Genomic DNA, 24,302 nt, shown 5'->3' with positions numbered 1-24,302 from the left:
CTTTTCAGAAACACAGTTGAGGTTGAAAGTATTTTTTTTTTTCATTTTGCCCTTGATTTTTATCTGCCTTTTTTTGTCTGGGAGTCAAACTTTCACAGTCCCTGGTAACTGCTGTTTATTCTTAACTTTATTTCCTAGCAGTAACTCTGTGCATAATCCATATTGTTCAGAGTTTCACTAAATAAGATGTAATACAGCCCACTGCTGATTTACTGATGAAAGAAAATCTCTTATAAGATGAACCCTGCTATAAGACAGAGCTGTCTCATTTTTTATTTTCAGCAGAAGCTGATCCTGTCTCATTTTTGCCTGTTACAGGTTCCTCAGTGGTGTGCTGAATATTGTCTTTCCATCCACTACCAGCACGGGGGCGTGATATGCACACAGGTCCACAAGCAGGCTGTGGTCCAACTCGCCCTGCGGGTGGCAGATGAAATGGATGTTAACATTGGTCATGAAGTTGGCTACGTGATCCCTTTCGAGAACTGCTGTACCAATGAAACAATCCTGAGGTTGGTTTGCGGGGTTCAGTCTGCTCCCTGCTGGTGATTGTTGGCTTAGGTTCTACAATTCTGAAACAGCATTATTCTAGCATTCTACCTGTTAAGCATCTATGCTGTGCAGTAGCAACTGGTCTCTCTTGTCACCAGCCAGCAAGCAACAGTTGCTTTCCCACACTGGCATCATCAGGGATTCCTTGTCTAAACGTATCCCATGACTCCCATTATCCCCAGGAAAAAGTTAGCAACTTGCTTGGCCCCTCAGAACCTTCAAGCATGTGCTTCTGGAGCTATGCCTCATGCAGGGGCCACATCATTGCCTGTGTGCAAGCCACATGGACACCTGGAGCATGCTGTGTGGCCTGTGCTTCCACACCCTGTGCCTGTACACCTGCCCCTCCCTGTGCCCAGCATGTCCGGGCCTCTTCTGAGCCTGGCTAGTTCCTCCTAGTCACTCAGTCTCCAGTGTAGCGGTCACCTACTCGAGGAAGGCTTCCCTGCCCCTCCAGTAAGGTACATTAGAAAACCCTCTGTGGGGCTTCTGGAAAACTTGGTGTCAGCCTCCATCATGACTTCGATCCGTGTTTCTCTAACTGTACTTTTCAGAGGCTTCTGCGTTCCAAGGAGCCTTCTTTGTGGCTACTGCAAGTTGTGGTATCTGTTTTGTGCTTAGCTTCATTATGAGATTTCCTTTGAATAAGGATTTCCAAGAGCTTGAAAGAAGAAGGAAAAAAAAGGAGAAAGAAATTGGAAAATCACTGCTCTGGGCTAGTGCTTCTCGAGCACTTTTATATTACAGCCCTCATAGAAAGTGATAGTATCCATACAGTACTTCAAGGAAATGGTCACAGCTGCCTGCAGCCAGAGATGACCATCCCACGGGCTTCAGCTGCCCCGGGCATTGCCTGACCACTCCAAGAGCCAAGTAGATAAGTATCTCGGGGTCATTATTTGTGCACCTCTGTAACCCCTTTGTGTGGCATACCAGTGTGCCATGGCACACCATTTGGGAAGCTCTGCTTTAGTGTAACAGGGCAGGGATGGTTTTTCACATACTCATATCCCTGAAGTCTCATGTGCTCATCCCCAGGAGGATGTTCAGTAAATCGGATAGTGGAAGGGATTTTGCCCTATCCCAGCTAGCGCTGCACTCTGGTGCGGTTCTGTTCTCCATTCAGAAAGCCCATGGGGCTGGGCACGGTGGCTAATGCCCATAATCTCAGCACTTTGGAAGGCCAAGGCATGAGGATTGCTTGAGCCCTGGAGTTTGAGACCGGACTGGGCAACACAGTGAGCTCTCATCTCTACAAAAAATACAAAAATTAATGAGCGTGATGGTGCATGCCTATAGTCCCAGCTACTCAGGAGACTGAAGCGGGAAGATCACTTGAATCCAGGAAATCAAGGCTGCCATGAGCTGTGATCGCGCCACTGCACTGCAGCCTGTGTGACAGAGTGAGACCCTGTCCCAGAAAAAAAGGAAAGCCCATGGGGCTCATTTGGTTTGTACTAAGCTACTTTCCCTCAAATGTTTATCTTCAAAAATAGAAGACAGTCTTCAGGCTAGTGTCAAATCATAGGGGAAAGTCTTTAGACCATCAGCACTCTGACTTGAACTTCTTGAAGATATATTACCTTCTGCTAGTATAACAATTATGTCCCTGAGTCATTAAATTACTATGTATTTATAAATTGCTTATTGTGTAAATGGTACATGAGTGGTACAAAAGAAACATAAAAACCTCTCTGGTTCTTAGGAGCTCACAAACTAGTTAAAGAGCTGGACAGGACAAGATATAGGACCCTGAAAGGGTTAAGGATCCCTAAGCAGATTCGTGGTTGGTTGGTTTGTTTGACATTTTAAAGTAGCCCTTTGAATTATTTTTTTAATTAAATGATGGCTCTGACTAGGTTCTAAAGTTAATATTGTATCTTTAATACCATCTAGACTTTGAAAACCCTTTAAAAGGTCTCTTTAATGTAGTCATTTTTAAAATGAAATATTATAACAGCCTTATCATAATATGGAATCAGAATTTTTTTTTTTTTTTTTTTTGAGACAGAGTCCCACTCTGTCGCCCAGGCTAGAGTGAAGTGGTGCGATCTCAGCTCACTTCAACCTCCATCTTCTGAGTTCAAGTGATTCTTGTGCCTCAGCCTCCTGAGTAGCTGGGACTACAGACACGCACCACCACACTTGGCTAACTTTTTGTATTTTCAGTAGAAATGGGGTTTCGCCATGTTGCCCAGGCTGGTCTCGAACTCCTGAGCTCAGGCAATTTGCTGGCCTCAGCCTCCCGAAGTGCTGGGATTACAGGCATGAGCCACCGCGCCCAGCCTCAGATATTTCTTAATATGGAAAGCCACAAAGATAAATAATGGTGGGGAAATCTAATAACGCTGTGAGACACGCCTCACCTTTTAAACATCTATCACATGTTGGACTTAGGATTGTTTTATGGTGAAAAACCCAAGCATTCAATTCTGACACCCAAAGGAAATACTATATATTAAAGTATGTATTAGTTTCAGTCTGTGTATAGCATTCCTTTCTTAACAGGCACAGCTGCTTCAGGTCTGGTGGGTTGAAGTACAAAGGCACCCATGGAGACAGGTAGAGAGTAGCTGCCTGCTTTGACAGGTTTTGCACGTTCTGTTTCTTTCTGCCGTTGCTGGACTGCCTTATTCTTCATTGCTTTTATATCTTCACTTTACAGTTACTCTTGTTTCTGAACATTGCACTTTCTTTTCCACTGTGACATGCCCCCAGAACCAGTGCAGAGTCAGAAGACACTCTGATGCATTGTTGTAAACAGGGTTTGAGTCACAGGAAAGAGGCCAGAGCTATACCCCTATGATAAAATAAAGCAATACCAGTTTTCTTCCTGGTATTCTGTGCTCTGGAGAGGAGGCAACATGGCTGTAAAATTAGTGTCTCCACCACTTACTCACTTGTAACCTTATACAAGTCACCTAACCTCTTTGATCTTTAAGTCGCCTCATCTGAAAAATGTGGATGATTAATATACTTGCTCTGAGGGTTGTTGTGAGGACTATTTCATTTATGTAACTGATGCATGGTGTATGTATGTGGTAGCTATGTCTATAATTATAATTATACTTATATTTTTATAATTATGATTAGAACAAGATTGATTTTCCTGAAGAGGTATGCTAGCCATAATTTTGAATAAGCTCAGATTGAATAGCTATTTAAATCAGAAGATTTAACATTGACCATTGATTTTAGAAGGCAGTAGTCTATATTTGATACTGTGTTTTCCATTTTTTTGGTAACCCCTTAGTATCTATGAAACACATCATAGGCAATTTATAAACTATCTTTAAGCCTACTACTATTTTTTGGATGCTATATGTAACAACTTTGTTCTTCTTTAAGCTTTTCTCTGGCCTTTTTTGAAACAGTGAATAACTGAATATTATATACCTAAAATAGTCTTTAGGAACTACATATCAAGGTATCTCATAGAAGTGACTCATAGTGTCAAATGGTGATATTTTCTGTTTTTGGAACTGGAAAGTTCTCAAATTTTCATTAAGGTTAAACTCAAATAATTTTATAAAACATAAATAATAAAACTTTTAACTATTTTATTATAGTCTTAGCTTTTAGAAATTTAGCCTTAAAGATATAAACTGCATTTCCTGAAATCTTGGTAGTATATCTATTTTTTTTTTACATACTTATTAGTTAACAGCACTTTTTAAAGCATCGTATACACAATATCTCATAACTATCAAGTTCAGAAATATATCTTTGTGTCATATAGAAAAAAAGTATTTTTGTTTTGTTTTGTTTTGAGTTGGAGTCTTGCTCACATCACGCAGACTGGGATGCAGTTGTGGGATCATAGCTCACTGTAATGTGGGACTCCTCCTGGGCTCAAGTGATCTCCCACCTCAGCCTCCTAAGTAGGTGGGACTGCAGAAAAATGTAGGTTTATATAGTAAGTTTTAGGAATGAGCCTTCACAATTCCCTTATATAATCATCTGGAAGGCTAGGCCTTGCTGGATGAGTCTGCTGGAGTTTTTAATAAGTTACCACCTTCTCTTTTTTTTAATTAAGCCTAGATGTATTTATATAACACATATACCTCGTCAATCTTATGGGGCAGCATTACTTCCTATAAGATCAGTGCTTAGGTCAGTTTTGCTGAAAAGGAAACAGATTTAATTTCTAACGTTAATAAAGTACCATAAATTAAAATAATTTGTTTTGACATGAGAAGCAGTAGTAACTTGGTATTAATATACTAATTAACCTCAGCAAAAGATGACCTGAAAACTAGATTTCAATGCATCTGTTGGCATCTTGCACAAAGTATAATACTGTAGTATTCAAGATGCTTTCTTTTTTGAGGAAAGGAATCAATTTATCACTGCTCATTTGATAAGACACAGGATGAGAATGTGAAAAGAAAGGCAGAGAGCATGCACTTTGATCTCATAAAGATACAGAGACAAAGAACATGGACTTTATCACCAAAACTACAAGGCCAAGGAAGCAATCTTTATAATTTGACAGTGACATCAGATAGAACAAATATCCAGGTTTAAATCTTGACCGTATCCCTGGCTTTGTGACCTTGGATAGGATACTGAATTTTTCTGAACTTCAATTTTCTTATTTATAAATGAGTCATAGTAATGGGATAGCAATATCTACTTTGAAGGTTTATTCTGAAGATTAAATAAGAAATGTATGCACCAGCTTAATGCCTGGCTCGCACTAGTTTAATAGATGTTTGTTTCCTTCCTTTTTTTTTTTTTCCCCCTCGAAAGAGGTTAATTGAGGACTGTGTCAAGATCCCCAAGACTACCCCCAGGTTCAGTGATTTGCTGGAAAGATTCATGGGATTCAGCATATCATTTACTTATAACTAAGGTTTCTTGCAGTGAAAAGATACAAAGCAACATCAGCAAAGGGAAATGGTGGATGGGACGAAGGTTACAGGAACCCAGGCACAAGCTCCTGAGCTCTCGCCCAGTGGAGTCACAAACAGTGCACTTCATTCACAGCTTATGAAATGGTGCCCTACCAGGGAAACTCAGGCTCAGTGCCCAGGGTTTTTATTGAGGGCTGGCCGTGGAGGCACCCTCTGCCTACTATGTTTCAAAATTCCAGACTCCCAGAAGGAAAGCACATGTGCAGCATAAACCATATTGCCTGTACAAATGGTTCAGCACAGCAGACTACTCTTTATCGTTCTAGGAATGGTGAGAACCCTCCCTAAATCAAAGTTCCCAAATGCTAGCCAAGGGCTAACCTTGCAGGCAGGCCTGTCTACGGATAGCAATCTCAGAATTGCCATGTACAAGAATAAATAAAAGTAAATACCTTAAATGGGTAAAAAACATACGGGATTGGTTTCTTCAAGCAATAATACAGGTAAATATGTAAATAGTATCAGAAAGTTATTTTCATTAAGCTTAGTGACTAATAGGTGGTTTAGTTTTAAAAAATCATCCCAAGAACTATGGGAAAAGTCCATTAAAATCACTAATGACCCCTCCCCACTCCAGGAATTTTAGCCAATTTTCATGCTGCCCTTACATAGGTGGTTACTTTTTAGATCCTTCTGTTTGCTTATTATTTGGATGACACCTTAATGATATCATCTCCCACAATGAACCACCAATAATAGTGTCTGTCCAAACAGTGGGCTAGCTGGACCATGAGCCTGAGCCAGGATGGTTATTCTTGTATCCTTTCCTTGAAAAGTCTATAATTTTACTCAAAATTCTTTCATTAATGAATGAGAGAGGAAAAATTGACCGGAGTGTTCTATGATACTACTTTTTATGTATAAAGCTCAGAACAAAAGTTAGATGCAGGCTTTTATTAATATTTGTAATAAACATTTAGTCAGAGGCCTTTAACCTAGGGTTCAGAATGATCTTTGTAGGGGGCGGTCCAGGAACATACACAAACTGGGTATAAATTTTGTTTGTATTTTTGTGTGTGATAATTCTGTAGATTGTATCAACTTCTACAGCCCAGTAAAAATTTAGAATTACTGATTTAGAGAAATGAATATAGGAAAGGCATTTTTTCTTGTTAGGAAGTTTTTTGCATGACTTAGCATAAGAATATGCTAACTTTAATGTTTCTTCTTTATAGGTATTGTACTGATGATATGTTGCAAAGAGAAATGATGTCCAATCCTTTTTTGGGTAGCTATGGGGTCATCATCTTAGATGATATTCATGAAAGAAGCATTGCAACTGATGTGTTACTTGGACTTCTTAAAGATGTTTTACTAGCAAGACCGGAACTGAAGCTCATAATTAACTCCTCACCTCACCTGATCAGCAAACTCAATTCTTATTATGGAAACTTGCCTCTCATAGAAGTGAAAAATAAACACCCTGTGGAGGTTGTGTACCTTAGTGAGGCTCAAAAGGATTCCTTTGAGTCTATTTTACGCCTTATCTTTGAAATTCACCGCTCGGGTGAGAAAGGTGACATTGTAGTCTTTCTGGCCTGTGAACAAGTAAGTAAGTGATATTCTAACCTTACAGAGTAATAAGGTATTTCACCTGGGAAGCGTTTAATAACCTACAGGTTTCAGTTTGCTAATTAACTGTTTAAATATTTGGTTTCATCACACCTAATTAAATAAAACCTGTGCTGAAAGGAGAACAAGAAGTGTTTCTAAAATCACATGCAGTTCTGAAAACAAAATACGGGTGAGGAGTCTCTAGACATGATCTCCAGAGCCAACTTCCCTCTAGCAGGCTCAGGCCAGAGAGTGGGCTGCCCCAAAGGCAAAACTGACTCTTACGTATGCTTGCTGTGAGTTGTCGTCTCTTGGTACAGTAGGTGCATGCTGACTCCCCTGACATTCCCCGCTGCCTCCCTATGAGCAGGTGTGTTTGTTGGAGATCAGGAATATCACCTAAGCATTCACCATAGAGTTAAGTAATACATTTCCCACAAGCAGTCCTGTGACAGTCAGTGGAGTATGGGCAGAAAATATCATTTATAGCCCACCCGAGAAGGTCATCTCCCTAGACTGGGGCTCCATTCTTAAAAGGTAAGAAAAAACTTTAACTCGAGTTTCTTTAAAACATCTCTTTAAAAGAATGACTGGAAATGTGCAATCAAGCATCATTTCCATTCTGTTACTGCTTTTATACAGCCAAGGTACCATTTGGTGTTGCATTTTTTTTTTTAATTGCAGCTACACTGGCCCTATTTCTTTCCCCAGTACTCTGTTGGCTGAATCTAAAAGCCTCCAGGATCTCCAGAATTAGACCTCTCTTCATGGAGACTAATTGCCTGGCCTTTTCTCCCTATCTTCTCCCACAGAGAGAAGCAGCACGAGTTTTTAGACCATGGCCCAAATGTGTAGTGGTTCTACTCATTAAACAGAAACCAAGAAGGAAATTATCTGATGCAGGCTGAGCCACAGCTGGACAGATAAGTGGCTCAGCTGTCTGTCAGAGCCTTTTCTTGAACATCCACATGCTTTCAGAAACACTTTCAGAAGTATTTATTCTATTTTATACTCAAAGCATAAAGGATGACAGCTCCTTCTGGCTTTGGGAACTTTAGTTTTCTTAAATTTTATCTGTTTCTAGAACCTCAATGTAACTGCATATTTATCATTTTTTTTGCATGTAGATGATATGCATTCTCTTGAATAGCAAATCTGCCTATTACAGTGATTTATTCTGTTATCATCTCCTCATCCTGCATGATTCAAGATATTCAAGAAAGTCCTGAGAAAAATAATAAAATACGGAGACATAGGATTTATGAGAACAATTAGAGCTGCTCAGTATAACCAGATAAAGCCTAAGGAAGGGAAGAATAGCAAATCTAATATATTTGAGAGTCAGAATTGCCAGGTGAAAAACAGGACGTAGGCCGGGCACTGTGGTTCATGCCTGTAATCCCAGTACTTTGGGAGGCTGAGGTGGGAGGATCATGTGAGGCCAGGAGGTTGAGACCAGCCTTGACAACATAGCAGGGCCCTATCTCAACAAAAAAATTTAAAAATTAAAAAATTACAGGCTCAGGCCTGTAGTCCCAGCTACTCAGGAAGCTGAGACAGGAGGATTGCTTGAACTAAGGAGTTTGCGGCTGCAGTGAGCTATGATTGCATCACTGCACTCCAGCCTGTGTGACAGAGCAAGACCCTGCCTCTAAAAAAAAAAAAATGAAAAATTAAAAAAAAAAAAACAGGACATACATTTCTGCAAGAAAAAAAAAGTGCAATTAAGACTGATAGGATGGGTGTAATCCTTCAAGTCAGGGTAAGCAAAAATTCCAAAATGGATTTGGAAATGGATTTTGGATCTTGGAAAATAAAGCTCATAACAGAACTAAGGTGCAGATGGTCTTAGGGTACATGATTCTTACAAGGTTAATATAAACTATAATTAATAGTAGAGTGACTTTTGAACTGTCAACTTTAGAAGATGCATCATTATCCAGGCTGGTAGTAGAAACTGTAAATGCCACAGGACTTGGAAAGACACGTAATCTCCCCTGAAGGCAGGCTGGAAAGGCATTCCTATTAAGAAACCATCAGTTTTGCAGTGTTAAAGTGAGAGTGCCATGAAATACCGGAGGATTTTGTAATTCTGAGCCTCTGTGACCAAGGCAGAGCACTGGACCCTCTAAAGGTGAGCTCCTCATTGTCCAGGGGCTCAGCAACTGACCTCCCCTGTGGGTGGGGCAGCAAGCCAGCCACTGACATTGTGCTGGCTTCAGCAGACTTTACCTGGGCACCAGGTTTTTTTCTCCTGCTTCAGCCTTGGATTCCACAGGTGTTACCTGGTTTTCCTTACCCCATCTGCCTGACAAGCAGAACACCATTCAGTATCCTGATGGACTTTTCTTTTTCATTACTTTTGTCAGGATCCATCATTAAGATATTCATCTCTTATGGGCTGGGATGTGTCTCTTGGAAAGATTTGTCTTGCTCTGAAATCGGTGCTAACAAGCTATTGATCATTCCCCCCCATGCTATTTGATGCTTTCTTGATTTCTATATAAAGCTTTAAAACCTACCATCACACTTAAATATCATATGAAAACAAACTCAACCAGTCTAATACAAATGTACTAATTGTCATTTAAAATTTGTATTTATTTATTTAGAGACAGGACCTCACTGTGTTGCCTAGGCTGGAGTGCAGTGGTGTGATCTTGGCTCAGTGTAACCTCGAACTCCTGGGCTCAAGCCATCTATCTCCTCAGCCTCCCAAGTAGCTGGGATTACAGGTGTGTGCCGGTATGCCCAGCTAGTTTTTGTTGGTTTTTTTTTTTTTTTTTTGGTAGAGACAGGGGGGTCTCACTATGTTGCCCAGGCTGGTCTTGAACTCCTGGCCTCAAGCACTTCTCCTGTCTTGGCCTCCCAGTCTTGGGATTATAGGCATGAGCCACTGCACCCAGCCCTATCATTTCTTATATTAAGAAATATATTTTAAATTACAGAAATATTCTCATTTTGGTGAAACAGCAATGCATTTACATTAGGTGTGTCACATTTTCTCCAACCACTTGCTTAGCACCACACCTGCTGTGAATTAATCTCTGTAATTCACAGGCTGCCCTGTGTCTTGGTACTTAATTGAGACTTAGAGCCCTGAATGTTTAGCGTGTTGTTTCCTATCACCTAGCTGTCTTTTCACCGGAAAACAAAATATGAAATAGAAAACGTACATTGAGATTTACGATAATATGCAGCCAGATTATTGTGCAGTAATAAACTATCACAAAGGTGTTTTTAGGTTGGAGGTTTTCCTGGAAAATGTTCTCTGCAGTTGCGGATCTTCTTTCATTTTTGGCGAGCTAGATGTCTGCTAGGTATCATCCTTCAGTGGGTGTTGCTGTTCCCCATAACTGTGCAGGTAGTTATAGGAAAGTTATGCATAGGTAAATAAACCACATACATTGAGTAAGAATCAAGAAAATTAATAAACAAAATGTCTGAAGTACCAGGTGCATATTTTTTAAAGCTTTTCTGTCCCAAATTCTGCAGATTATGGCCTTAAAGCCCTGTATCAGCTGTGCTTGAGGAGCCTAAACTATATATCTATTTCTATTTTGCTCTGCTTTTTCCCTTCTGAAGATTTTAAAAATTCTTTTTTATTGCCATTTGAAATAAAATTCAACATTAGAACCCACTTTCAAGGCAGCCGAAATAGCTCAGTGAGAGAGCATTAGAAGCAGCATTACTCGAAGAATTCACCTACGACTAAAAAGTTTTAGCAACCAGAACCAAATAAAGAATTAGTGGCCATAATTATTTTTTCACATATTCTAAGAGAATAAAAGTAAATATTTCAATGCAATAAAAAGTTTATCTTGGGCCAGGCACGGTGACTCACACCTGTAATCCCAGGACTTTGGGAGGCCGAGGTAGGCGGATCACGAAGTCAGGAGATCGAGACCATCTGGCTAACATGGTGAAATCCCGTCTCTACTAAAAATACAAAAAAGATTAGCCGGGCATGGTGGCAGGCGCCTGTAGTCCCAGCTACTAAGGAGGCTGAGGCAGGAGAATGGCATGAACCTGGGAGGCGGAGCTTGCAGTGAGCCGAGATCACGCCTCTACACACCAGCCTGGGCAACAGAGCGAGACTCTATCTCAAAAAAAGAAAAGTTTATTTTGATGGGAAATTGCTCATGAATGGGCTACTGGAATCAAATCTCCTTTTCCAAATCCAAGTTAGCTGTTAAGTTGCACCAATGAGAAGCTTGCTTGATGGACTCATCTGGGAGGAATGAATGCATGTCCTCCTAAGGCCAACCAGCAGCCAGGTTCAGGGGATGCAGCTCAGCTCAAGTACTCTTCCTTTTAATTTCTTTTTTGATTTGTTTATTTATTTTTGAGACAGAGTCTCGTTCTGTCGCCAGGCTGGAGTGCAGTGGCACGATCTCGGCATGATGCAGCATCCGTCTCCCGGGTTCAAGTGATTCTCCTGCCTCAGCCTGCCGAGTAGCTGGGACTACAGGCGCATGCCACCACATCCAGCTAATTTTTGTAGTTTTAGTAGAGACGGGGTTTCACCATCTTGGCCAGGATGGTCTTGATGTCTTGACTTAATGATCCGCCCAACTCAGCCTCCCAAAGTGCTGGGATTACAGGCATGAGCCACCACACCTGGCCTTCCTTTTAGTTTCTAAACAATCCTTCCTTAATATGAGGGGTAAAGTGAAGTAATCAGAATTATAAGAATGGAGAAATCATTTTGTTCTCATTATTCCAATTGGCAAGTTTTCACTCGTTAGGATCAACAGCCATGCTGTTTGCTTGGTAAAAAAAAAATCTGCCCCAAGTAAATATGTGGAAAAGGGAAGTGCAAGCAAGGGACTGTACCTATGTACCAGCTGATGTGGGACCCCATGGAGTGGCCTCTGCCCAGCTTCCTGGGAGCCGCTTAGCAGATCAGGAAACAAGCACAGCTCACCTAGTTCTCAGCGACCTGTGATACCTTGCTATTCTTCTAGATGGCTCTGTCTTCCTACAAAACCCTTGAGTGAGTTCAATCCCATTCTACAAAGGGTATGGAAAGGAAAGAGACGTAAGCTAGAGACCTGGAGAACGGAATTGGAAAAACTATGGCAGTTGTGGGAAGTCATCTTTTTAACTTAGATTTCTAGTGAATCTAACGAAATTAAATGGGAAAACAATATAAATTCTATTTAACTTCCCAAAAGATGTTTTCTCATTTAGGTGCATCTTTCCTTATTTAAAGATACATGTAGGCAGCAACACAGGCATTTCTTTCTCTGTATCTGTTATGTAGTATTGCCTAAAATTTTATGTAATTCAGACATTTTTTTCATAGTGAAGTTGTTTGCATTGTATTTTATTTTCATGGGTTTTGTTTTGTTTTGTTCCCTTTAGGATATTGAGAAAGTCTATGAAATTGTCTATCAAGGATCTAACCTAAACCCAGATCTTGGAGAACTGGTGGTGGTTCCTTTGTATCCAAAAGAGAAATGTTCATTGTTCAAGCCACTCGATGAAACAGAAAAAAAATGCCAAGTTTATCAGAGAAGAGTGGTGTTAACTACTAGCTCTGGAGAGTCTTTGATCTGGAGTAACTCAGTCAAATTTGTTATCGATGTAGGTGTGGAAAGAAGAAAGGTAATTATTATTGAGTAGGTTAAACAGACTGCTAATAATTGTCAAGCACCAGTTTCTCAGTTTCCTACCATTTTACTGATCAGGAAGTGAGGATGAACTATGTGACCTGGGGATTCTTTGAATTTGGTCATGAGTGCAAAGAAGAATTATTGCAGCCAGTAACAAAAGTCTTGATCACGTATTACTGTCTTTCATTAGCATGTTGGAAGTTTGGAAATGAATTAAATTGATTGAGCTGCCAAAGGAGAAACTTTTGAGGAAAGACTCAACTACTAGAGCATAAAGGTGATAGTTATCTTTAATGGTATTTTTTCTTTAGCTAAGGTACTAGCAAAGCAAATTGTTTGACTCTTAAACTAATCTTTTCTTATGAACATTTTACTGGATATTTTGATGACCCCTTTATCAAAGTAATTAGTATCTTACCCCAGAGAACTTACTAGAAATTGTTTCAAGTAGACTGACTTTATTTTAGCAATTTTTGGCTTATAATTGACATGATAAAATTTTCATCCTAATTACAAAATATTCTCTATTACTTTTAAATAAAAATTAGAAAAAAAAGGAAAACAAGGTATTTCAAACTCTGACACTAAGACCTCAGAAAATCATAGCATTTGATATCTGAAAGGAAACTAAAAAATATTGACTAATTTACCATTACTAGGTGCTGAGATGTTTTATCCCTCCAGGAGACTATGAGCCTTCTAAATATCCCTGCCTTATTATGACAGAGCAATTCCAACAGTCATGAAGGTTCCCTGGAAATCACTTAGAGTTGATCTTGATTGAATTAGTCCAGCCTTCAGAGAAACCAGGGCTGTCACTTGCCCCCGTGAACCACCTGTAAGGAAAATCATTGTTAGTGCCATATGCAGTTTCTGTATTAGCTGTTATGACCGGAACTCTCAGTATGTGTTGTAAAGGTGAGACCACCAAGATCCTGGTTGATTTGAACAAAACTATAAAGAAACATGGCACTATCAAGTAAGAACCCTTTCTCTGTGTGGCATATGAAGATATGTTATCATTCACCAGTACAGTGCTTTGAGAAGTGACAGTGCTAGTATTTTGGCAGTGACACAGAGGTCCCATAGTTATTGAAGCCACAATGAAAGCAGACGACCTTTAAATCCATTTATCAAAGCACTTGCAGTTTCCATCTCAAGGCAAGTGAAACAATAATAAATATTGTACCAAGAAAATGAGTCTGTAGCAGTGCATTTCATGGAGTAAAGTTCTGCAAACAGCATATTCTCTTCAGGATCAGTGAGCCTACTAAATCATGACTTATCTGACGCTAATGATGCTGTCTTTCCATTTAAAGGTGTACAACCCGAGAATAAGAGCAAACTCGCTTGTCATGCAGCCCATCAGCCAAAGCCAGGCAGAGATACGCAAGCAGATTCTTGGCTCATCTTCTTCAGGTAGTGCTGTGGACACAAATACTAAATGTTGTCAATTCTTGTATGCAGGCAACCCACAAATATTAAAGCCATTTTTCTTCGTGTCTTTTAGGAAAATTTTTCTGCCTGTACACTGAAGAATTTGCCTCCAAAGACATGACGCCACTTAAGCCAGCAGAAATGCAGGAAGCCAACCTAACAAGCATGGTGCTTTTTATGAAGAGGATAGACATTGCGGGCCTAGGCCACTGTGACTTCATGAACAGACCAGGTAGCCTTATGCTCCCGTGTCAGCCAGGCATGTGGGCTGAGATTCACCTTCTCTCCTCCTGCCCATTCCCTGTCCTAAGTTCACATGATGCTCAGCAGTACACACAAGTATAGAGGGGGCGTTGGTTTGGACTGAAGCATTTTCCCGCTAGAGGTAAACATTCTCTGAAGATAATTTTTAAAACCCCACAAACCTCTAGGAAATATCTGTTCTGACACTAGAAATGTGTCTGCTGTTGGACACTGGAGCACAGGGGTACTGGGCTTAAGGAGTGGGGGAATGTGGAGTATGGAAGCGTTAAGTATCAGCAGAAAGAATTCTCAGCAGCTTGGATTTTCCTTTTTTCTTTTCTTTTTTTTTTTTTTTTTTTGAGACAGGGTCTTGCTCTGTCACAGACTGGAGTACAGTGGCATGATCATAGCTCACTGCAACCTCCACCTCCCAGGCTCAAGTGATCCTCCCACCACAGCTTCCCAAATAGCTGGGACCATAGGTGCAAGCCACCACACTTAGACTAATGTAGATTTCCTTTGTAGATGTAGATTTCTTTTACTAAGTGACAACTTTTCAGAGCTACTCCTATGTCTGCAGTTTCTCAGAATAACCAGCTCAAAATATGCCAGAGAAGTATATTTTGGGGTGGCATATTCTAGTCTCCTTCAGTCATATTTTGAGGTGGTGTGTCCTAAGCCCCAACAAGATAGGTTTCATTTTTGAAAATTGCTCTTCCAGTCCCACTGTTCGTCTCATATGCCCAGGAATCACCACCTGTTGATTTCTAGGCATCTTCTTGCTCAGGTTAGTAGATGTTTGGTGAACTAGAAATGCAGGGAGAAGAAAAGGCAGGCTTGGTGATGTCAAGGATTTTTAAAAGCAGACTATATCACTGTGTTCTCTCCATGATCACCCTTGGTGCTGCTCATTCCATGAGGCTTAAAGCTGATAACTGGGGGACAAAAGGGTTAGGGTAACAATTTATTTTTGTCTCCCGACAATACACACATAACTTTTCTACTGTGCTTGGGGAAAATATAACTGTGGATTAACTCTGATTCATTGTTTTGGAAGCAAAAAAAGAAAAAGATGCTTGCAGCTGCTGCATTTAATTCAACTTATAATTGAAATACGCAAATCCAGCAAACTTGTTACCCTTTTCAGGATGCATGAACCATGTGAAAATGAATTTGGCATAACTAGGCTACAGGCTGTTAATTGAATTCCCCTGATCTGGACCTCTTTTTTAAAAATCAGTTTTCTTTTTCTTCGTTGGCTGCCTAACAATTGACCTCCATCCTGAATGACACACTCACTGTCTATTGGGGTGGGAGGCCTCAGGACCAGGTGACCACTTCAGTGGAAACAGATGGCCTGAGACTGCTGTTACCCTGGGAAGGCAGTGGTACCTAGATAGGAATTTGGAGAAAAACTAGCCCAAAGGGACCAGACTACAGCAGATGTCATCTTTGCATTCGGAGGCAGAACTCATTGTAGTAGTGGCCACATGACTGGTATGATCTGTGATTCTTTGGATTATGAAAAGAAAAGTGAACCCAAACACAAACAGGCATGGCGTGTTCGATAAAGCAATGCCTCATGAAAACAGGGGAAAATGTAGGAAGAAAATAAAGCTGCTGGGCGCAGTGGCTCACGCCTCGAATCCCAGCATTTTGGGAGGCCGAGGGTAGGTGGATCACCTGAGGTCAGGAGTTCAAGACCAGCCTGACCAACATGGTGAAAATTCGTCCCTACTAAAAACAAAATTAGCCAGGCATGGTGGCGCATGCCTGTAATCCCAGCTACTTGGGAGGCTGAGGCAGGAGAATCACTTGAACTCAGGAGGTGGAGGTTGCGGTGAGCTGAGATTGTGCCACTGCACTCCAGCCTGGGCAACAAGAGCAAAACTTTATCTCAAAAAAAAGAAAAGAAAAGAAAAGGAAAGAAAAGAAAGTCAAAGCTGCAGAGGCCAGGGATGGTGCTGGCGAAAAGAGGAATTAAAGATTCTGCAGGGCTGGGCATGGTGGCTCACACCTGTAATCCTGACACTTTGGGAGGCTGAGGTGGGAGGACTGCTTGAGGGCCAGGAACTCAAGACCAACCTGGGCAATACAATGAGACCCCATCTCTACAAAAAAAATTTTTTTTTTTAATGAACCTGTAGTCCTAGCTACTTGGGAAGCTGAGTCAGGAGGATCACCTGAGTCCAGGGTTCAAGGTTGCAGTGAGCTATGATCGTGCTGCTGTACTTCAGACGGCAACAGAGCAAGGCCCTGGTTCAAAAGAAAAAAAAAGATTCTACAATGGTGTCATCTGTGATGCTGCAGATCTTTCACCAGAGGATTCCTAAACCAATTCATCAAGACCTTCTGGAATAGGATTTACCACACTAAAAGCCCAGTTTGTAAGAATACTAGAGAATTATATGCGCTTGTTTGTAAATCACTTGGAAACTCAAAATTTGGCTTTGGAACTTACAAAATGATCTTTAAATGTTATAGTAACATTTACTATACTATATATAACATTTACATGTACTCATAACATTTACATGTACTAAGAGGAGAATGGGAGGAAGCAGGCTGCCAATGGCCCTCACATATGGCCCTACCCATAGCTCTGCCGCAGCGCCTGACACCTGCAGGCAGGACTGGCACTGCCCAAACAGCCCAGAGAGCCGAGCAAATATTCTAGCACTGACTGCCAGGAGGCCACAGCCTACCTAGGTTTTTAAGTTAATGAAGGTTAGACTAGTATCTGTTTAAAGGCTACACAAAAGTTACTACTATACTCAGATGAGGGAAAGAAAGACAAATGTGAAAAAGAAAGACAAACATGCCAAAACAACTTTCCAGGGCCAGTGTGTGAGGATCCTGGAAACAATAAAGTAAATAATGTTACAGAAAATGAAAGCAAAATCTGGGAGAGGTTTTAAAGGGCCCAGAATGGAAGTACTTTTGGCTCCTGAAGCCCTTTAGGCTCTTGTGGGCCTGGTAACTATATGGCTTATCATTTAAGCTGATATGTTTTTGAGTGCAAAAGTCCAGGCAGAAAGATGGCTGTGGCTTAGGAGTGACCCCTCCCTACTAACAAAACAAAACAAAACAGCAGTTTAACTTAATGGAACCTGTTTATTTTGTGATGAATTCCGACAAACGGACCATCTCCCTGTGAACCTCACAGGACAGGGGCATGAATGCTGTTAATGATTAAAGGTGGAAACAGATACCACCCTGGGCAAACTGGGGTAGATGGTCCCCATATTGAGGGGACTATACCAAAAGGTGCAGGCTCTTGGGCCAGGCTGCCAGGGCTCCAAGCCTGGCCCCATCAGTCACTAGTGGGGTATTATTCAGCAAATTAGGACTGTCATTGCTTCACTTCATTTATCTGAATATGAGGATAATCAAAGCAATTGGTTCACAGAGTTATTAAGATAAATTAGTTAACACATGCATGCCCCTTAGAAAAGTGAGTGGTATATAGTAAACACTATAACATAATGATTACCGTGTGAGTGACTCCTACCTGAGTCTGCACCACATGGGCCCTGAGCTGCAGAGCGTCCTAGAAAGAACAGTTTTAATGGGTGTAAGAAGCAGATAATGACCCTCAGGTATTAGGAAACATCACCAGATTGCCTCTGAGATGGCTGCAGCCAGGAAGGGCCATGGTAGATAACAGCAGGAGCACTGGACTTGGGAGTCCAGAGTCAGCTGTGCTGGCAAAGCATGCCACGTACCAGTTTCAACACTGCAGGCGGAAGGCCCGAGTTCAAAGCCTCACTTATTACATATGACAGAACAGCTGGGTGGCCATGTGGCTTTGGCAAGTCACTTGTCTTTTTCTCATCTGTAAATTTAGGGTAGAGTGTCTGCCCTCTTATATCCTGGGGTTATTTAGAGGTACAAAATTGCCATGTACAGTGTAAAGGAGTAGGAGTTAGGCAAATGCCAGGTTTTGTGAACACATCCCTGTGAAATTAAGTGAAGCAGAAGCCTTTCCTCCTTGTCTTCTTCAGAACCAACTCTTAATGCTATTCCCCAGAGGCCCTAGACATCGTAGAGTCTTAGGGTCTACACCATCTCTTCATTCTTCAGTTTCTCCCCCTGTGGACTCTTTTACACAATGCCCAAGTCCCAACTCTAAGATAAATCAGAAACAGAAACTTCATTTGCTCCTTCAGCCCTCCTAAGTGATAACCGCATTTCTCTCTATCTGTCCATTTATGTAAATGTGTATATACATTAATGCAGGGGTCCCCAACCCCCCGGCCATAATGGGTACCAGTTCATGGCCCGTTAGGAACTGGGCAGAGTCTTAGCTGCTCTCTGCCCTAAGCTTTATGATTTACTATGTCAGCTCCTGGAAACTCCCTTGGTCTAAAGCCGAAAACTCCCAAGAAAGGGAGCCATTGATTCCATTTGAGAAGCAGTCCCCTGTGACTGGGGTTAGTGGTGATAATGTGGTGTCACGTGGCACAAAATCCTGCTCCTAGAAGTATGGAAGTGAAGGTATAGTTCCCATAAAAGGGGACAATTTGGAGGTAAAAGTGCACTTCCAGTAGAGCAGGATTCTTGGTTTACATGTGCATCTCCACATATAAATGAGACCGTCCACACCAGAAGGGCCAAGAGTGAGGCTGTCCCAGATGTGTGCCTGCCCCAGAGCCTTGCCAGTGCCAATAGCACAAGATACTCAAAATAGACTGAGAGCAAATAATAATTTGAGCCTCACCCTTATAAGGAAATCATGAACCAACACCAAACATAAAGTCCTTTAACTGCTCATATGGAAAACACCCATTGTATGGTCATTTTAAAACCCATGCATTTTTTTCCTGGTTTTTTCTAGGTTGTTCCGGGACTGCCAGTTCCATACCATCTAACTACAATGCCAACTCTTGTTTAAAGATAGTTCTCTCTAATGGTATGAGGGTGGGGAGGGTCTTCAGCTAGTCACCACTACAAAAACCTGGGGCCAGCTTCCTGGCTGTAAGAACAGTTACTGGGAGTGGGGACCATTGGTAATTTGTGAAGTGGCAGGACTTTCCCAATGCCCTTATGCTTGAGGAACACTGACTAGGCGGGTGCCCTCTAGAAGGCCTGTAGTCTTCCCAAGAACATGAGCAAAGGCAGTCACGTGTGGGAGACAAACTTGGCTTCCTTCTTCCCCACTTAGTCCTTTCTGAGGCCTGGGCGGTAGGAGTAATGTGACATGCAGGGAGAGTCGAGAGGATCGGGAGGAGCCTGTGACTGTCAAAGGTCTGCATGTGTTTCCTTCCATGTCACGGGCAGGAGCAGAGCTGGCGTATGAGAGGTCTTTGGGCACAGCAAAGCTCATAGGAGCTGGCCTCCACCTGCCTCACGGTGTGGGTGGCACGGGGAGGGCAGTGGGGACACTGCCATTACCTGAGAGCCCTGCCCAGGGCAAGGCTGGACACAAGGATCTTGGCTCCCAACCATGGGCAGGGAGTTGAAAATGCTTTTCTTCAGTTTACCATGGAGGCTGCTCTATCTCTAATATCCTTTCCAACTCTAATGACTCAAATCCAGCCTTACTTCTCTGCCCTTATTGGGAAGAAAGGGGGTTAAGGAGTGTGGTGGAAGGAGAGGGAATGGCCCTGGCTTTGGGGACTGGTTACCAGGAGACCCCCTGCCCTATTCTCATGGAAATACATGTCCACTTTAGACAAGAGAAGGCATGATGCTGTCTCTCCTAGGCATATTCCCAGGAATAATTGCCAACTAAAACTTTTACCTGTGGAAAGTACATATAAATATGTTGGCATACATTTGCATAATGCCAGCTACCTTGAGAGGAAATTCAGTGTTTCTGAGCCATTTTTGCCAGGTTAGGCAGAAAGTAGGCCAAAGATTGTTATAACAAAGGAGAGCTGGCTGGAGGAAGCCTCCTGAGCACCTGAGTAGACAGACTTCCTGTGAGGGTCTGGGAGCCAACCGAGGCTTCCTACCATCTGACGTCTCCAAAGTTGGCGTACATTATAAGAACACAGCAAACATGCTGTGTGGGGCTGTCAGCTCTGGAACTGCCATGGCCTTGGACTCCACTTGGCCTGTGCTGGGCTCGGAGTTAGTGCTGCATCGGCTCCTCCTCTGCTGGTTGCAGTTTAATGACCTTTCTTTGTAACTAGGTTTTCTACTGATGCTAAGGAAGGAAAATGCAGGCACATACTGGAGCTTGGCGTTTGGGGTTCCACGGAAAACAGACACACAGAACAGTGAAGAAATACTGTAATGATAGCCCTTCACATTATTTTGAGTGATGGTAGTGGAGGAGGAGTGTGACCTTGCAGTGAGCTATTCTACAGGGAGTGCAGCTGCTGTTGGCAAGCGAGCTTAATAAAAATGATGTTTGGTTCATCTCGAAATTGCCTTCAGAATAAAGCAGTCTGATTTTGCACTGCCAAAACGAAGAGGCCTGACACAAAAACACTCCTATTCCATTTGTTAGCGTTACTTACTATGGATTATACTTAAGCAGCACTGCCCTGAAAACCCCATCTAATCTCCTCTGCTTTTTAGCTAAAACAGGTTTGTGGGCCACACTGGGGAGATATCTTAAAATGCAGAATATAATATTAGCAAATCCTATTTAGTTATTAATGTTCCTTCACCTCTGTCATCTGCATTCATTAACTCATTCCTTCTAATATAATAAAACCCCAAGAACATCCTCTCCTTTTCTGTTGTTAGGACCAGAAGCAGAATCATGAAGTCATTTCTTTTACTAACTCTGTGTGTGGCCAACTCAACTCCAGGGTGTAAAAGTAAATAGTAGGTGCCCTTTGGGGACAGAGCCTGGCTGTCAAGCCAGATGCTTAAACGGACAATTGCCAAAGATCCTGTAACTTAAAATGCAGCAGCTTTGCTGATTTATAGAAACTGGTTTCTGAAAGGCTTTCAGTAATTAAGTTTGTACTCCAGCCCCTTCCTGCTCGTTTAAGATGCTTATTTCTGATGCTGCCTCTTGTACTTTCTCCAGCAGATCGGCTGTTACTTTTCATGTCATGCCTCACTGATAGAACTCTTGAACTTTTTTTCTGAATAGCCCATCTGTTTATTTCTCATGATTGTGACTTCTCAAGGTCATGGTTAGTCCAGAGGTCCCCAAGAATGAACACGTAAGACAGTAGTGCTGTATGTCAGGATCCAGGCAGGACAGGAATATCTCTGGGAAGTCATAAGCTTCTGCTCAGTTTTAAATCTTGATGGGAAAACATTCAGAAATAATAGGGAAATTCTCATATTTGTCCCAAGGTGAGGATGAAAGCCTTGCTGCAGTCGTCCAGCGGATGTCTGGGTTCCCTGCAGATTTCCCTTGAATGGTCTGGCACTGCCCCTCACTCCCAGTAGCAGATCTTTTGCCTGCGGTGGGTGTGTCAGGCTGAAGTTATACTGGTGCTTGCTCAGCTGTCCTCCCACAGGACTGGAAGTGTGGTGGGCTGCATCGCAGCTTCTCTGAGTCATTTCCCAGACCACAGTAGTAGCTTCTAATACCTTCCAGTTGTCCTGAGAGGAATGGAGGAATTTTATCAAATCGAAGTTTGTGAGTAGGTTTTTTTTTGTTTTGTTTTGTTTTGTTTTTGAGACGGAGTCTCGCTCTGTTGCCCAGGCTGGAGTGCAGTGGCGCGATCTCAGCTCACTGGGTTCACGCCATTCTCCTGCCTCAGCCTCCCGAGTAGCTGGGACCACAGATGCCCGCCACCACGCCCAGCTAATGTTTTGTATTTTTTTAGTTGAGACGCGGTTTCACGGTGTTAGCCAGGATGGTTTCGATCTCCTGACCTCATGATCCACCCGCCTCGGCCTCCCAAAGTGAGGTTTTTGAGCTACTCAGTTTGCCTGAAATTTAGACATATAGCTTAATGATCAAAGTTTAGACAGCATGTAAGTTTTTACTATTTGTTACTTTGAACTCCCAGGAGCAGACAGGTTCGAGCGCCTCTTAGGTCCCCAGAGTCTTCAACTCCAGCCCACTTTGCACTTACTGGAACTAAGAGAAAAACAACCTAGTGGCTCATAAATCCTGCAGTTTGGGGGTGCAGCTTTCTATTATGGAATTTGCTTCATTGTGTGACCTTTATTGCTATACCAGGAACCAGAAGGGTGGAAAAAACACATGTATTTATTTAATAAATATTAGGTTGGTGCAAAAGTAATCGCGGTTTTTGCCATTGAAAGTAATGGCAAAAACCGCGATTATTTTTGCACCAACCGATATATAGCCTTATTCCACAAAGAGAATATATTTCTTTAAATAAATGGATTTTTAAAAACTTTGGTAGAGATTGAGCATATATAATACCACATCATTATCGATGTTACATAAACTTAAAAGAGAAATAAAGAGATGGAGAGAATCAGCTTGCTATCTTTATTTCTTTATTTGCACTGGGAAATAACATCTTTGTCTACTATTTCTAGCATCTGAGTTCCAGGTCAGTTGTGATTAATTTTTCTCTGTATTATGCAATGTATTTTCCTGCTTTTCATGCTTCTCTACTGGATGCTAAACCTTGTACATTTTACCTTCTTGGGCACTGAGTATTTTTTGGAGTCCCAGAAGTATTTTTGAGCTTTGTCCTGGGATGCAGTAAATCCTTTCAGGTCCTGCTGTATAGATGTGTCAGGTGGCAGTGCCCATCTAGGATTTCTCCCTTGTGTTTTCTACCCAGTGCCTCACAAATCATGAGGTTTTCCAGCTTGGCTGGTGGGAACAGGCCCTACCCTAGGTCCTGTGTCAGCACCCCTGTTCCCTCTAATCCTCTCACATGGCTTTCTCTGGCCTGAGGTGGTTCCTTACACACATGCGCTGATCAGTGGGGCTCTGCTGCCTAGTTGAGGGAGCTCCCTCTGGCCCATGACTTATTTGTATGTCTCTCTCTGGTACTGTGACCGCGAGTTCCGGCCATGTTAGTCTCCCTGGATCCCTGGCATTGTTTTCCTACTGCAGGGAGGCTGGCAAGCTCCACCTGGGTGCCCCCCGCTGCATGCACACTGCAGCTGGGACCCTCTTCGGAGCATGAGCTGGACAATCACAGGGCTCCCCTCCTGAGTTTGCCGTCTCAGGAATCACTATCCTTCACTGCCTGGTATTTGGTGTCTTGCAAACCATTGTTTCACATATTTTGTCCATTATTTGCTTGTTTCATGCAGGAGGGAAAATCCAGTACCTGTTTCTCCATCTTGGCCATATGAGACTCTTAAATTATTATTTTTTCCTTTCCTAGCACCAGAAAGTTTGATGCAGGCATTGGAAGACTTAGATTATCTGGCAGCACTGGATAATGATGGAAATCTTTCTGAATTTGGAATCATCATGTCAGAGTTTCCTCTTGATCCACAACTCTCAAAGTCTATCTTAGCATCCTGTGAATTTGACTGTGTAGATGAAGTGCTAACAATTGCTGCCATGGTAACAGGTACTCCTTAATCACTATTCCTTTTCTTTTTTTGCAAATCTGCACTAGGTATAGATTTAAATGGGATCCATTTGAAATTATATTTTGAGGATAAAATAGCAGAGATGGTGATCAATTCATTTAACCTTTTGAAATGATAGTGAGGTATTTTAATCAGTTAGAAAAAGAAATTTTTCTTAATATGAAAAATTATCTTAATATAAGAAAACTAACTCAAAGTTCAGCAAATTTATACATCAGATGTATGAAAACATACTAGGTTTCTTTTACTGAAGTAATCAGTGCAGATGAAGGAAATTTGTCACTAGAGGTGTTTTTCCCCAAATAATGATGTGTGCTTGTTTTTTTATTTCCTATTGGCTTCATTCATCCTGGCTTGTATGTTTTAATTTATTCTAATACTGGGGGAACAGACCAACCATTGTGCTGTATCGGAACGGGTTCCAATCCTCTTCTTGTGTCTGGACCTCCGAGCACCTCAGGTTTTCCCTGCTCCTGCTGGAATAAAGCAGGGTATTAACCATATTCAATTGACCTTAGAAAAGCGCACACAC

General features: G+C 41.8%; 2 protein-coding genes across 6 annotated transcripts in view; one reads left to right on the top strand and one right to left on the bottom strand.

Moving 5' to 3' along the window:
• DHX32 (DEAH-box helicase 32 (putative)) overlaps window positions 1–24,302 on the top strand; it is a 63,234-nt gene that overhangs the window by 34,107 nt on the left and 4,825 nt on the right. For all 3 annotated transcript variants that reach the window (XM_050803725.1, XM_050803726.1, XM_050803724.1), the window contains 6 exons: window positions 319–512; window positions 6,644–7,016; window positions 12,390–12,632; window positions 13,960–14,059; window positions 14,151–14,309; window positions 23,557–23,748. In XM_050803725.1, the coding sequence (XP_050659682.1) occupies window positions 319–512; window positions 6,644–7,016; window positions 12,390–12,632; window positions 13,960–14,059; window positions 14,151–14,309; window positions 23,557–23,748 (1,261 nt within the window). The remainder of the gene's footprint in view (window positions 1–318; window positions 513–6,643; window positions 7,017–12,389; window positions 12,633–13,959; window positions 14,060–14,150; window positions 14,310–23,556; window positions 23,749–24,302) is intronic.
• The window catches only part of BCCIP (BRCA2 and CDKN1A interacting protein), a 28,347-nt gene continuing 16,957 nt past the window's right edge, over window positions 12,913–24,302 (bottom strand). Inside the window, exons 7-8 of one of the 3 annotated variants that reach the window (XM_050803776.1) lie at window positions 24,168–24,246; window positions 12,913–13,476 (exon numbers count right to left, since the gene is read on the bottom strand). In XM_050803776.1, the coding sequence (XP_050659733.1) occupies window positions 13,358–13,476; window positions 24,168–24,246 (198 nt within the window). In that variant the 3' untranslated portion in view covers window positions 12,913–13,357. Of the gene's footprint in view, window positions 13,477–20,474; window positions 21,836–24,167; window positions 24,247–24,302 lie in introns of those variants that run through there. The other 2 variants (XM_050803779.1, XM_050803778.1) reach the window with 2 other exon arrangements.

This window comes from Macaca thibetana, chromosome 9 (assembly GCF_024542745.1).
Source record: "Macaca thibetana thibetana isolate TM-01 chromosome 9, ASM2454274v1, whole genome shotgun sequence".
Classification (NCBI taxonomy): Eukaryota; Metazoa; Chordata; class Mammalia; order Primates; family Cercopithecidae; genus Macaca; species Macaca thibetana.
Note: the sequence above shows the minus strand (reverse complement) of the source record. Positions and strands in the feature narration are given on the sequence as shown.